Source organism: Lutra lutra, chromosome 16 (genome assembly GCF_902655055.1).
Source record: "Lutra lutra chromosome 16, mLutLut1.2, whole genome shotgun sequence".
NCBI lineage: Eukaryota > Metazoa > Chordata > Mammalia > Carnivora > Mustelidae > Lutra > Lutra lutra.
In genome coordinates this window covers 20,223,237-20,238,238 of record NC_062293.1, presented here as the reverse complement: position 1 = coordinate 20,238,238, position 15,002 = coordinate 20,223,237, and the positions used below count along the sequence as shown (strand labels likewise).

Sequence of the window (15,002 nt, the reverse complement as noted above, 5' to 3'; positions counted from 1 at the left end):
GCCATCCTGGTGGGGTGTGAAGTAACTTGAATCTGGTGGGTTTTTTGTTTGTTTTTTGTTTTAACTAAGCTCCATACCCAACATGGAGAGAGTCACACACTCCACCAACTGAGCCAGCCAGGCACCCCTTGTGTCTGTTTTAATTTGCATGGTCCCCAATGACCAATGATCCAGCATTTTTTCATGTACCTACTGGCCATTTGGTTTTTTTTGTTTTTTTTTTTTTTTAAGATTTTATTTATTTATTTGACAGACAGAGATCACAAGTAGGCAGAGAGGCAGGCAGAGAGAGAGAGAGGGAAGCAGGCTCCCTGCTGAGCAGAGAGCCCGATGTGGGACTCGATACCCGGACCCCGAGATCATGACCTGAGCGGAAGGCAGCGGCTTAACCCACTGAGCCACCCAGGCGCCCCCTACTGGCCATTTGTATACTTCTGCGAAGAAATGTCTTTTCAGATCCCTTACCCATTTTTTTATTGGGCTATTTGTCTTTTTTTTTTTCTTCAAGATTTTATTTATTTATGAGAGAGAGAGGGAGGGAGAGAGTACAAACAGGGTGAACAGCAGAGAGAGAGGGAGAAGCAGATTCCTCGCTGAACAGAGAGCCCGATGCAGGGCTCAATCCCAGGACCCCAGGATTATGACCTGAGCCGAAGGCAGCAGCTTAACCGACTAGGCCACCCAGGCGCCCCTAGTTGTACTTTTATTATTAAGCTGTAAGAGTTCTTTATATATTTTACAGTCAAGTTCCCTATCAGATAGATGGTTTGCCAAATATTTTCTTCCATTTTGTGGGTTGTCTTTTCATTTTCTTTACAGTGTCCTTTGAGGTACAAAATTTAAAAAAAAATTTTTTTAAAGATTTTATTTATTTATTTGACAGAGAGAGAGAGAGATCACAAGTAGGCAGAGAGGCAGGCAGAGAGAGGGAGAAGCAGATCCCCCACCAAGCAAAGAGCCCGATGTGAGGCTCGATCCCAGGACCCGGAGATCATGACCCGGGCTGAAGGCAGAGGCCCAACCCACTGAGCCATCCAGGCGCCCCTCTTTTTTTTTTTTTTAAGGGATTTTATATATTTGACAGAGAGAGACACAACGAGAGAGGGGAACACAAGCAGGAAGAGTAGGAGAGGGAGAAGCAGGCTTCCCGCCACGCAGGGAGCCCAATGCAGGGCTGGATCCCAGGACCCCGGGATCATGACCTGAGCTGTAGGCAGATGCTTAACGACTGAGCCATCCAGGTGCCCCCAAAATTTTAAATTTCAGTGAAGACCAATTATCTACTTTTTCTTTTGTTGCTTGTGCTTTTGGTGTCATAACTAGGGATCCATCGTTAAATCTGGGGTCATGGGGCCGCCTGGGTGGCTCACTTGTTAAGTGTCTTCCTTCGGCTCAGGTCATGATCCCAGGGTCCTGGGATTGAGCCCCGCATCGGGCTCCCTGCTCAGCGGGAAGCCTGCTTCTCCCTCTCTCACTCTTCCTGCTTCTGTTCCCTCTCTCGTTGTGCCTCTCTCTGTCAAAAAAAAAAAACCAAAATATTAAAAAAAAAAATCTGGGGTCGTGAAGATTTACTCGTATGTTTTCTTCTAATCATTTTATAGTCTTAGCTCTTACATATAGGTCTTTATTTTTTGTGGTGATGAAATATACATAAAGTTTACCATTTTAACCGTATCAGTCATCACCACCATTCATCTCCAGAACTTTTTCATCTTCTTAAACTGAAACTCTACTCATTAAACAAAAACCCCCCTTTCTCTTCCCCCACCCCAGCCTCTGATGACCATGATTCTATTTTCTGTCTTTATGAATCTAACTACTCCTAGTACCTAATATAAGGGCAACCGTACAATAATTGTCCCTTAGCGTCTAATTCATTCAGCATAATGTCTTCAAGATTCACCCACGTCGTAGCATGTATCAGAATTTCCTTCCTTTTTAAAAACGAAGTGAGGGCGCCTGGGTGGCTCAGTTGGTTAAGCAACTGCCTTCGGCTCAGGTCATGATCCTGGAGTCCCGGGATCGAGTCCCGCATCGGGCTCCCAGCTCCACGGGGAGTCTGCTTCTCCCTCTCACCTTCTCCTCGCTCATGCTCTCTCTCACTGTCTCTCTCTCTCTCAAATAAATAAATAAAATGTTTAAAAAAAAAAAAATAAAATAAAAACGAAGTGATATTCCATTATGTCTAGACCACATTTAGTTTATCCATTCATTCATTGATGGACATTTGTGTTGTTTTCATCTTTTAGCTATTCCTGCTATGAACACGGAGGCACAAATATCTGTTTGAGTCCCTGATTTCCATTTTTTTTCTGAGAAAATACCCAGAAGTAGAAGTGCTGGATCACATGGTAATTCTCTGTTTAACTTTTCGAGGAATCTCCATGCTATCCTCACAGCAGCTGCCTACACGCAGTGCACACAGGTTTTCCAACGTCGCCACATACCCTACCAGCTTTTTGTTTTGTTTTGCTCTGACAATGGCCAATCCAATGGTTAAGAAGTGGTATCTCATTGTGGGTTTGCATTTCTACCGACTGAGCATCTCTTGCCTGCTTATTGTCCACGTGTGGACTGTGTCTTTAGAGAAATGTCTGTTCACATCCTTTCCATTTGAAAGTTCTTCCTGGGGCGCCTGGGTGGCTCAGTGGGTTAAGCCGCTGCCTTCGGCTCAGGTCATGATCCCAGGTCCTGGGTTCGAGCCCCGCGTCGGGCTTTCTGCTCAGCAGGGAGCCTGCTTCCTCCTCTCTCTCTGCCTGCCTCTCTGCCTACTTGTGATCTCTCTCTGTCAAATAAATAAATAAAATCTTTTAAAAAAAATAAAATAAAAGTTCTTCCTACTGTAGAGTTCTTTATATATTCTGGGTATTAATCCCTTATCAGACATATGATTTATACATATTTTCTCCCAGTCTGTGGGGTGCCTAGTCACTCTGCTAACAGTGTCCTTTGATGCAAAGAAGTTTTTTCTTTTCTTTTTTTAAAGATTTTATTTATGTATTTGACAGAGGTCACAAGTAGGCAGAGAGGCAGGCAGAGAGAGATGGGGAAGCAGGCTCCCCACCGAGCAGAGAGCCCGATGCGGGGCTCAATCCCAGGACCCTGAGATCATGCCCGGAGCTGAAGGCAGAGGCTTAACCCACTGAGCCACCCAGGCACCCCGCAAAGTTTTCATTTTGATGAGGCCCGATACATCTTACATTGCTCATGGTGTCATGGCCAAGAAATCATTGCCAAATCCAACGTCATGAAGCTATCTATGTTTTTTTCCTAAGAGTTTTATAGTTTTAGCTCTTACGTTTAGGCCTTTGATCCACTTTGAGTTAATTTTTGTATGTGATGTCAGGCTCCAACTTCATTCTTCGGCATGTGGTTATCCAGCATCTCAGTACTGCTTGTTGAAAGGACTATTCTTACTCTATTGCGTGGTCTTGGCACCCTTGTCAAATATCAGTTGACCATAGACACATGGGTTTCCTTCTGGACTCTGAATTCTATTCCACTGGTCCATATGTCTACCCTTATGCCAGTATCACACTATGTTGATTATTGTTACTTTGTGGTAAGTTTTGACTTGCTTATTGTGAAATGTGACTATTTCAACTTAAATCTTCTTTCTCAGTTGGTTATTTAGGAGTATGTTGTTTAACTTCCATGTATTTGTGAATTTTCCAGGGCTTGTTCTTGTTACTTACTTGTTTAATGAGTGGCTGGATCATTTTAGGGAAGTCTGTCTACTTCCCACACACCCCTCCAGAGTGTGATGCCTGATACTGGTCTGTAAGGCAGGACAGACTTGAGAATGCCCACAGTGGCCCTAGCACAACTAGGGCGATTTTCACAGATGGGTCTCTCTCCCTGACCACACCCAACTGTTAAGCCGCAGGCACTGCTAGCTGATTATTACCTATTTTTCAACAATGCTTTGGGGAGTAAGTTGCTCCAGAAATTGATCCAATCAAGTTCAGGCTTCTTTGAAGGGACAGTTTGACAGCCAGGGTTTGAGATATAGGCTTCTTTGAAGGGACAGTTTGACAGCCAGGGTTTGAGATATGTTCTGACCCCAAGAGAGCACCTCCCAGCTGTCTTTCCCCATCCCTCTGTAGCACACTAACTGGCCCCATTTCAGGCTCTATCTCCGATAAAGCTATTGTTCTCCTGCCATTTGCCTTTCATCACAAACATCCAGTGTTTTCGAGAGCACTCTTAAGCTTGAATTTCTCTTGCAAAGGAAGTCAGTTCCTTGGAGGATTCGAAGTTTTCTATTCTAAAGCCTACTCTGCATACACATCTCCTAGACCTGATCATTTTTTAAAAATATCTTGAGTGAATGAGAAAACGTGAGTGGGTAGTGGGGGCAGAAACAGAGGGAGAGAGAATTTCAAGCAGGCTCCACTCTGAGCCCAACGCTGGGCTCGATCTCATGACCCGGAGATGATCCCGCCCTCCTTCATCTCCAGCGGCTGCTTGCTCTTGTCTCTCTGGCCAAATGCCTCTCTTTTCTTAATTCTATGTGTTCTTTAGAGGAGTCAGCTCAAGTTAATTGGAAGGCAGCTATGCTCACCACTATACCACCAACGCCAACCAGCTCAAGTTAATTGGTGCCTTTTCTCCGTGTTCTCTGGTATTCAGTAACGGCTTCAGGATAACTTTACTATAGCACAAGCCGATATCCTATCACCATCGGTTGTGTGGCTGTCTTTTCCCAGCCAAAATCCTCGAGAACCATTTCTTGTCCCTACATACCATGCCCATGCAGGGTGGACACTTGAAATGTGCTGAAGTTTAAGGACGAACTTTCTTTCTTTTATTTTAAAGATCTTATTTATTCATTTGAGACAGGGAGAGCATGTGCAGGGGGAGCAGCAGAGGGAGAGGGAAAAGCAGGCTCCCCGTTGAGCCGGAAGCCCAATGCCATAGGACTCGATCCCAGGACCCCAGGATCATGACCCAAGTCGAAGGGAGATACTTAATTGACTGAGCCATCCAGGCGCCCCAAGGATCAGCTCTCTAAAAGGAAGAGTGTGGAATCAGGAGGCAGGAGATAACAGACTATCATTCTAATTTTTAAAACATCTTATGTATGAACAGGCAGTTCAGAAATGCCCCCTCTGCCATCAAAGGTGAAGACATTCTCTCTGAGGCCAATTCCCAACTGGTTCTGCTTTTCACAGTCACACTGATGATTTGAATATTTCCCTACCAAAACTACCCTCTTTCACCACCTGATGGAAAAAAATAAAAACAGAACTCAGTATTGTCCCTTCAGAGGAAGAAGTCTTTATTATAACATAAAATACACAATTTTGTGACTGCCCCAAATTGTACACAATACTTTTTTGGTGGCTATATACTAATCTGCCTCAACACTAAAATATATATTTGAAATAATTTCACAAAGTTTTAAAAAGAAAAATTATAAAAAGTATACTTCTACTTTGTTATATTCACTTTTAGTCTCCCCATCCCCCTACAAAACCCTGCACATTCCACACATTGAAATATTTTGATGACATGTGTGTGTGTGTGTGTGTGTGTGTGAGAGAGAGAGAGAGAGAGAACAAGTGAGAGGCAGAGGTGTACAACTTGCCCCTGCCTCTTTTGTGGTTTGCAGGAATAGGGAGAAAAGAGAAAATATAACGCAGATAGCAAGCACACCTTTTCAGTCAAAAATCTCTCCCATCTCTAGGCACCGCCTCAGGAAAACTGAGGACAGCTTAGCAATTGTACAAGCACAGGACCCCTACGCTCGGGGCAGCTACACTTTTCAGTATCTGCAACCCCAGTGCCAACTGTAAAGGGCAAACTCTGCCCTCAGCATTCCCGGGGGCTGGGTCCAGTCCAGGCTGAAGGGGTGTCAGGCCCCGCCTGTCAGGGCCCCCCGAACTCCCAGCGCAGCACTCACAGGCCAGTGTTGGTGAAGCCCGTGGAACAGGCAGGTCAGGGTCGGAGAGCGGTCCGGCTTCCTTTTCTCCTTTCCCCACCGCTCTGATCCTCACGGTAGAATTTTAATCAAATCTTGAGGGGCATGTCAAGGGCTTAGCCACATCCTATGTCAATGCTGGTATCATGGAGGGGTCGGCCTGCTCCTCAGAGGCAGAGAGATTCTACTGCCTGGCATAGAAAAATAAATCAGTGTATGAAACCAAGCCAGGGCAAACAGCAGCTTTTAAAAAGTCATCTTCCAATAAATAATTTACTACAGAGGAATATTTTCCTTTAACACCAAAACACTGATAAATTCAGAAGTCATTTTTGTAAAAAAAATATGTTTATTTACTCACATGTATAAAAATAAGGTTTTTAGGACCATTCTCTCCTGGGTGCAGTCATTGATTCTTGGGGGGGGGCAGGGGTAAGTGGCCTTGTAGGCCTACCCCAAAAGCTATATCTGTTTCCCTCTCTTCCCACCTGACTGCCATAGCCCATTCCTTCCATCTGATATAAAGCTATGGAAGAAATTGTGGACAACATTATACTGAAGCTGTTTTCATTTTGTTTTTTGCAGTTTACCAAACATCCCAGGAAATCCACTGACTGCATTTCCCCAAATTACCAATGCCTGGCACCCGGCGGCCCGTACCAAGTGGGCAATGACACTGAGGAACATGTTGGCCCTGGGTTCAGACTGCACTCCTGCCACCCCCCCCAAGACAGCCCGTGTGAACAGTGAAGGGAAACAAGGTGACTTGGGTATGAATGGCACAGGACCTGCCACAGGAAGAAAGAATTGTGATGTCTGATGGGGGTGGGAAGAGGAAAACAAGAAGTCTCAATTTAGAAATAAAACACCACCATGTGCAAACAGCCGTCATCAGTAAGCCTCGCAGTACCCACACTTGGGCAGAAGGATGGGCAGACTGGAGGGCAGATGTCCCAGGGAGCAAGGCAATTTTCTCAGCGCCTATGGGTCACAGCTGGGCCTTCCACTCTAGCCACGACACAAAGGACGTCAATGTCGTAAGCTGCAGTTACATGACCCTCTCTCCTCTAATTTATCAAACGTGTGGGTGCATGTATACACACAGAAAGCTGAGTAGAATTCCACAGAGTGGAAGGAAGGAGGGGTGAGGGAGAGAACATGTAGATGGGTTAAGTGTTATTTAAAAAGCCACTACCCATCGGACAACCCATGACCTCCCTTGCCCCAACAATCACCATACGTTCCCTCTTTACCCATCCCTACCCAGGAAAACAGGGGTGGAAGAGAGGGAAGGCGTGAGGATGGCTTTCTTTCTCAAAAGGCAGTTTGTACATTTCACAGGAAAGCAGAGAGGATCACGGTTATATATCAATTGCTTGGCAGACGAGTGACAAACCTCACAGAGAGGAGGTGCTTTCTCCTCCCTATGTCCTTCTCTTACTTGAGCGGACACATGGCCAAGTTCCAAGGTTTGTGGAACTACTGCCTTTTTGCACAAGGTTGAAACAACCACAGCCTCTGTTTGTGGCCCCAATGCTGCAACTGAACTCTGCACAGCAAGGGGGAGAAACAGTCCAACGTGCAAACTCACACACACGCATGTGCGCGCACACACACACACTCACACACTCCCTTCACTGGTGCCACCATGCACAGAAACACTAAAGTCACAACTAGTATTAACACTTCACATTATGAGTATTGTTTCCAAAGAGAAGCGATTCATGGAATTAAAACATCCACAAGAGTAACTCCTCTGGCGAGGACGAAGGAGCTGCAGACGGAGACGGGTAGGGGGTCACGACTGCGCATGAGGGATCCACTGACTGTCCATAGGTCGGCCTAAGAGCTCCTCCACACGCCGTGCCACATCCATTGTGTCATCCAGATCAAAGTCCCCGTCATTGTCAAGAACAGGGTCAGGGCTTCGAAGGAAAACAGAAAAGATGACAGGAAGGGAAAGGCTGTCAGAGGCTCGAAGATGAGCAGCAGAGACCAACCCAAGCCCCAAACCCCACCAGGTGAATGGCCCAAGCTTGCCTATACGCCCTGCCTAGGCTTTGTGGGAAAAGACACTCATGATCTAAACAGTGGTGAGTAGAATCCTTTGCTATCTGGACAGAGAGACTCAAACTACAATACCCACCCAGCTGACCCTAACCCTGGCTGTCCACACACCTAAAGCCCATCTGGCCCTCACACAGAACAAGAAAAATCTCCACTTTGGGAGAGGAGAGTTATTATAAGACATTTGCCCAAATCCACTCTAAATTACCAATATCTTCTGGTCAAATCTCCCACCTGGGGACATGCTAGAGCCCAGCCTGGGTGATCTCAGACCCACAGGAGATCTGGGGCCTTTCGCCCGCTAGCCTTCAGGATGCCCAGCCTGAGACCAGGTGCCCAGTACCTCCCCGCAAAGCTCCATCAGAACACAACCTACTTCTGGGGGTACATGTTATAATGAGCCGGGGGGCACACGGCTGGGGAGGGGGCCTGGTCCATGTAGGTGGCGCTGGCCCCGGCAGAGTCTGCAGACGCATTCACAAACCTGCAGGAGAAACACGGCAGAGCCTTAGTGGCCTCCGGGCAACAGCTGACCTGGGGAGGGTTTTTTTTTTTGTTTGTTTGTTTTGTTTTTTCTTAAAGATTCCATTTATTTATTTGACAGACAGAGATCACAAGTAGGCAGAGAGGCAGGCAGAGAGAGAGAGGGAAGCAGGCTCCCTGCTGAGCAGAGAGCCCGATGCGGGGCTCGATCCCAGGACCCTGAGATCATGACCTGAGCCAAAGGCAGAGGCTTAACCCACTGAGCCACCCAGGTGCCCCAGGTTTGGGGGGACATTTTTACACTTTTTTGGGGGGTGTGGAAGGACAAAGTGCCCACTGGGACTGGGACTCCAGCTGTGGGAGTGGGGCCCTGGGTCCTGGTCCCACTGAGACTAAGCCCAGTTCCCTCTCCAGGGCTAAGCCAGGTTTTAGGCGGGGAAGGAAGGGCTGGGCCACGTAGTGCCGGTGAGTGGGAGGAGCAGAGCTGAAGGGTGAGGGGGGCTGGGGGAGAGAGAAAGGAGGCAGCAGGAGACCAGAGCCAGACCCTGGGTACTTACTCAGGGACCACTTGCTTGATCTGTGGCTTCACGTATCCATCCACCGCTTTAGCTGTCAAGGGGGAAACAGTGATGAGAAGTAAAGTTCTCAATGAAATAAAAATGCAACCTCCCTTAAGAATCACATCTTTTCTCAGCATAGTACACAACTATATCATTCTATCTTAAGATCTGATACAAGCACTTAATATTTTAATTTGTTAGGAGGACCTGGTCTAGAAGCCTTAATACTAAAAGTGTAAATTAAAATATCCTCTGAGTTGGCTTGGATGTGTTAATAAATTCTTCAAACCACAGAAAACATGTACTTCAGCACAAATCCAAACCAAGCATTAATTGTACACTAAGTATAAAAAGAAAATATATATTTAAAAGTTTAAAGTTATAGACGCAGCAGAGTGATAGGATTTGCTTTGTGTCCCAGGGAATAAATTGAGGCGAGCAGAAGAGGACAAATTTTCAATCACAGAAAGGATGTTGTCATACTTAGAACTGCCCACAAAAGAAAGGGGCTGTCTTGGGAAGAACTGATTTCCCATCACTGAAAAGCTTTAAGCAGAAGATGTACAAAGACTTGTCAGGGGTTGTACTGAGAAATCAGAGAGGAATGAATCTGACTTGATGGTCCCTTGAGTCATTCTGAGTATCTCCTCTTTTAGGAAAGGGAGTATCAGTCAAGTATCTGTGTGCTCTTTTGTTTCCCTGCGCTTTCTGCGTTTAGGGTTAATCAGATGGTCACTCATCCTGTACTGTCCATGCCCTGTGGCTGGTTAAGAAGAATGCTGGTGTGGGGGCGCCTGGGTGGCTCAGTGGGTTAAGCATCGACTATTTCTTTTTCTTCTTAAAAATTTTATTTATTTGACAGAGAGAGAGATCACAAGTAGGCAGAGAGGCGGGCAGAGAGGGAGAGGGAGAAACAGGCTCCCTGTTGAGCAGGTCTGTAAATACAATCTTATAACATCACTTTAATGACTGCATAGAATTCCACTGTATGTTGATTTGATGTTATTTGAGAGACTTACAGTTTAGGTTATTCACAGTTTTCTGTTGTGAATTAATATCGAGAGAACCTGAGTTACCTGGCTGACTCATTCATTAGAGCATGCAACTCTTGATGTCAAGATCCGGTGTTCAAGCCCCACATTGGGAGTAGCTTACTACATACATTCGTACATACATATGTACATGTGCACATACATAAACAAACTAACTCACTGAGAGAACCTGGTGCATGCATCCTGTTTGACTATTTCCCTAGGATAAATGCCTAATCTGTTCCGAACTTTTCTGGAAATTTTACAATTAATACAGAATACTTTTATGAACAGAAACACTAAAACCATCTGTTTTGAAAAACAAGCTTTATCTTTTTAAAAAAAATTTATTTATTTATTTGAGAGAGAGAGAGAGAGCGCAAGCAGGAAAAGCAGCAGAGAGGGGAAACAGACTCCGCACTGAGCAGGGAGCCCGACATGGGGCTCAATCCCAGGACCCTGAGATCATGACCTAAGCTGAAGGCAGATGCTTAACCGACTGGGCCACTCATGTGCCCCAAATTTTATCTTTCTAATTTTACTTGGTCTAAGCTTGTTTTAAAAACAATTTGAAAAAAATAATAATAAAAGCAATTTGTTCCCTTCCATTTGATATTTGGGTTAGCAGCAGATATGATCAAAGAATATAGTCTGGGATTTACAACTCTCCTGAATAATGCTTGAACACCAAAAACTAAATACTAATTGTGTACGTGTTTTTGCAAGACAGACACACATACACACATAAAACTAAAAGAAAACGAAAATCACAACAAAACCCAGTCAGAGCACGAACACCATTACCAGTGGCAGGCTCGCATGGAACTGGTGTGTAGTATCTGGAGTACACTTCATCTTTTGGCCGATCAGGAAACACGTAGATGAGGTAATTCAGGTCCCCCAAGCGGTCGGCCAGGGACCGGATGGAGAAGTCTCTGGTGGTAAAAGGCATCAGGTTCCAAAACATCCTTTCCTCTAGAACAATAAACAGAATAATCATATTCTAAGCAGATTTCTAAACAGAAAATCTTAAAACCCAAATATACTACAAATCAAAGCTCTATATTAGAACTGTCCCAATAAAGATCTCCATTTAAAAATAGCCACAGGTTGTAGGTCACCTCGTTGGCTCAGTCTTAACAGTTAAGCATTTGACTTTTTATTTCTGGCTCACGTCGTGACCTTAGGGCTGTGGGATGCATCCCCATGTTGGGCTCCACCTGTAGCAGGGAGTCTGCTTGGGGGGTCTCTCTCCCTCTCCCTCTGCCCCTACCCCTCTCCACTCTCTCTTAAATATGTGAATAAATCTTAAAAAAAAAAAAAAAAAGACCAAATGAGGTTGTGGCTCAATTATTTAAGAAAGCCACGGGGAGATAAGCTGGTAAGCACTTCCCTAGAGATCCATGATCTCAGGTAGTTTCATTCAAATGGTTTTCAGTTCCTCTGTAGAAGAAATAGTTCTTATTGACTCCAAGCCTTGATCCCTGTACAAAAGTACATGAGAGACCCAGGAAGCATGTCCATGTCATGCAGAGGCTGCATGAGAGCTATGAAAAGCTGCTAGTATCTTTAAGTTGCAAAAAAACGAGTGAGCTACCCTTAACTTATTGTGAGGATCAGAGAAAAGAATTGTTCTTGGATGGAAAGAGTCAGTGGCCATGCCTTTATGTTGATTAGGATAAAGGAATAATTAAAATAGCATATTACTCTGGGGCGCTTGGGTGTCTCAGTTGGTTAAGCATAGCCTTTAGCTCAAGTCATGATCCCAGGGTTCTGGGATCGAGCCCTGTATCAGGCTCCCTGCTCAGCGAGGAGCCTGCTTCTCCCTCTCCTCCCTGCTCTTGCTCTCTCGCTATCTCTATCTTTCTCTCAGACAAAATCTTTAAAAAAATAAAATAAAATAGCACATTACTTCCAGTCTAATGACTCCCTAAACATCCAAGTAATTCTTCACTGAAATAAGCTCTGGTTCAGTAGTAAGAAGGCAGACATTTCAAAAGGGAAGCAGCTCAGATTGCGGACAGAATGCTGTGTGACAGGTAGCCACTTCACCGTTACACATCTGTCTCTCCGAATTAGTAACTGTGTTTCCTGTGGTATGATTTTATGTAGCTGCTTTGTGGCCCCAGCTGCATCATGGTGACCCATTTGCGGGCCCTTCATCAGAACTGACCCCATACTTAGTGCTCAGTAAGTCATTGGTTGAAGAAATTTTACAACAAAAGCAGCTAACTAGAACCATATTTTAAAGATTTTTTATTTATTCACTTGAGATGGGGGAGGATAAAGGGAGAAGCAGACTCCCTGCTGAGCCAGGAGCCTGATGTGGGGCTGGATCCCAGAACCCAGAGATCATGACCTGAGCCAAAGGCAGATGCTTAACCATCTGAGCCACCCAGGCACCCCCAAAATATGTTCTAAAAAGGGAGGGAACTCACGAGAATCAAACTTCCAAGCAATGGTGATGCCGCCAATTTCAGAGTCGCTGAATCTCAGCAGGAAGGTCCCATCAGGCTTGTTAATGAGTAGGTCGTGGGCCTGTTGCTTGTTCACGAAACCCAAAATAGCCCTGGATCACAGAGGCCAAAGAGGAGAAACAGATGTGATGTTTTAACAGCGGAAAGAAGAGCTTCATACTCTATTGGCTGACTTAGGAAATGACAATTCTCACCCATCATTCCAATGAGGCTTGAGATGTTTTTTTAACACTTCCATCACACCATCGAACCACTGCCAGAATGTGTAATTTCGTCCTGGTAAATTCTCCTGGTTGGAGATACAACAATGAGCACAAGAAGGCCAAGTGTAACACCTAGAATATTGCCTGCGGATACTTAAATTGAAAAAAATTAAATGAAAAACAAACATCTACACTGTCAGAATCATACAAATACACATGCTTGTCCAAGTTTTACCAAATGGTCCTACCGTCAAAAAACCAGACAGAGAGGAAGACAGAAGGGAAAACAGAGAAGTTACCAACACCCCAGTGGCCCCTGCTACGAACACCTTCACTTGGATTTGGGCTGACTCGTTCTTTGCTTTTATGAATTAGGACATTTAAAACACCTGGGGATGGAGGTGTACGCAAAGAGAAACAAAAGGTGGACTGAAAGTCAAAGATGTGACAGGTAACATCTCAATTACCCGATGCTGGGGGAGACGCTCCCTCCCTCAGCATTCCCTCTGGTGGGCTGAGGGCCCCACAGTAGCCTGGCTCTGCAGGATTATGCAGCAGGGAGCGTCAGAGAGTCCATGGGAAAGACCCATGGACTTCTGATCACAAAAGCTTTACTTCTTGTGAGACATGCTCTCATTTGCTTTGCTCTATTTCCTTTATAAAGGGAAAAAAATCCACTAGCTGCACACAAAGCCCAGTTTACTTAAATATTCAGACCGAATTTTCTACATAAAAAATGTGCTTATCCATCTGTTCAGGAGCTTCCTATTACGTGGGGCCCATTTTATTAGAGTCATGAAGAACAAATGCCCCGGGCTGGAAGCCTCCGGAAGGCATCTAATTTGGAGGGACTGATCCAAGGGCAGCCGGCGGCGGGTCCCTCACCCTGTTGAACTGGGACCAGGACACAGACATGCCATTATAGTCTTCAAGGTGGCTGCTGCTGCCGTTGAACAGTTTCTGGGCCAGGAACACGAGGTTCTCCTTGGTCAGGCCGCGGTTGCTCTGCACTTCGGCCTTGAATTTCATGTTGAGCGCCTCACACAGCTGCGGCCACAGCACTTTGTCGGGCACGGCGAATGGCACCCTGCCCTGAGGCGGAGGGAAGCCAGACTCTTATGAGAAAACAGTTGCATGATTTATTCACTCAACCCGCAAAATGAAAACACTGATGGCTCAATGCAGTTACAAACATTTGTCTCGCTGAGCTTGAGGATAAATTCTAACTTTTTTGACACAGGCAGCTCTGTGAGACAACTTAGAAGGTACCCTCAAGCTCTCTATGGTGTTCTGTAAATGAGCTGCTGAACCTCCAGTCTCATCCTTTATTCTAAGAGCCACAGAACCAAAACGTGAACCAAAACGGGAACGGGACTCAGACTGGTTTTCTAGCGGCAGGCAGAGAGAATTGTGTGTGTACTCACGCGCACGTGTGCATAAGTGTGATCCTTGAACCCAGCTCAAGGTGAAAAAATTTTATGTGGAAGAATGGAAACTGAGTTGGACCACTTGTAATTGAGAAGCAGGTTATAATATGGATTTTTAATAAACTGTTTTTCATCCCATTCAGCCATGGTACTTCATTTTATTTTTCCATTATTACAACATTTTTTTGGGAATAGGCAACAGAATCACATAATATAAAATTTTAAAAGTACGGAAGGGTATACAGTGATGTGTCTTTTTTTTTTTTTCTTTTTAAGGCTTTATTTGAGAGAGAAGGAGAGCAGCAGAAGGAAAGGGAGAAGCAGACTCCCTGCTGGGCAGGAAGATGGATGTGGGGCTCGATCCCAGGACCCTGGGAACATGACCCGAGCTTAAGGCAGATCCTTAACAGGCTGAGCCACCCAGGTGCCCCGTGAAGTCATTTTCTTAACCCTGTGTCCCAGCAGCCCAGTTCCTCTGCCCAGAATATATGATCTAGTTTATTGTGTATGGCTCCTAAGATATTCTATGCATATTCTATGCATGCCTTTTTAAAAATATAAATGGGGGCACCTGGGTGGCTTTCTCAGTTAAGCACCCGACTCTTGATTTTTGGCTCAGGTCACAATCTCAGGGTTGTGAGACTGAGACCTGCATTGGGTTCCATGCTCAGCACGGAGTCCGCCTGAGAATCTCTCTCTCCCTTTCCTGCTATCCCTGCCTCCGCTCATGCACTCTCTAAATAAAAACAAAATAAATAAATAATGATGAATATATATATATATTCACCTATTTTTATATATTATTTATTTATATATATTATATATATTACA

The 15,002-nt window shown here is 45.1% G+C and overlaps 1 protein-coding gene across 3 annotated transcripts in view; it reads right to left on the bottom strand.

The window, feature by feature from the left end:
* Window positions 1–5,257: 5,257 nt before the first annotated feature.
* LOC125087045 (signal transducer and activator of transcription 5B) overlaps window positions 5,258–15,002 on the bottom strand; it is a 69,856-nt gene continuing 60,111 nt past the window's right edge. For all 3 annotated transcript variants that reach the window (XM_047706911.1, XM_047706912.1, XM_047706913.1), the window contains 7 exons: window positions 13,630–13,836; window positions 12,736–12,830; window positions 12,503–12,633; window positions 10,869–11,039; window positions 9,031–9,082; window positions 8,367–8,474; window positions 5,258–7,848 (listed from right to left, as the gene is read on the bottom strand). In XM_047706911.1, coding sequence (XP_047562867.1) covers window positions 7,722–7,848; window positions 8,367–8,474; window positions 9,031–9,082; window positions 10,869–11,039; window positions 12,503–12,633; window positions 12,736–12,830; window positions 13,630–13,836 — 891 coding nt within the window. In that variant the 3' untranslated portion in view covers window positions 5,258–7,721. The remainder of the gene's footprint in view (window positions 7,849–8,366; window positions 8,475–9,030; window positions 9,083–10,868; window positions 11,040–12,502; window positions 12,634–12,735; window positions 12,831–13,629; window positions 13,837–15,002) is intronic.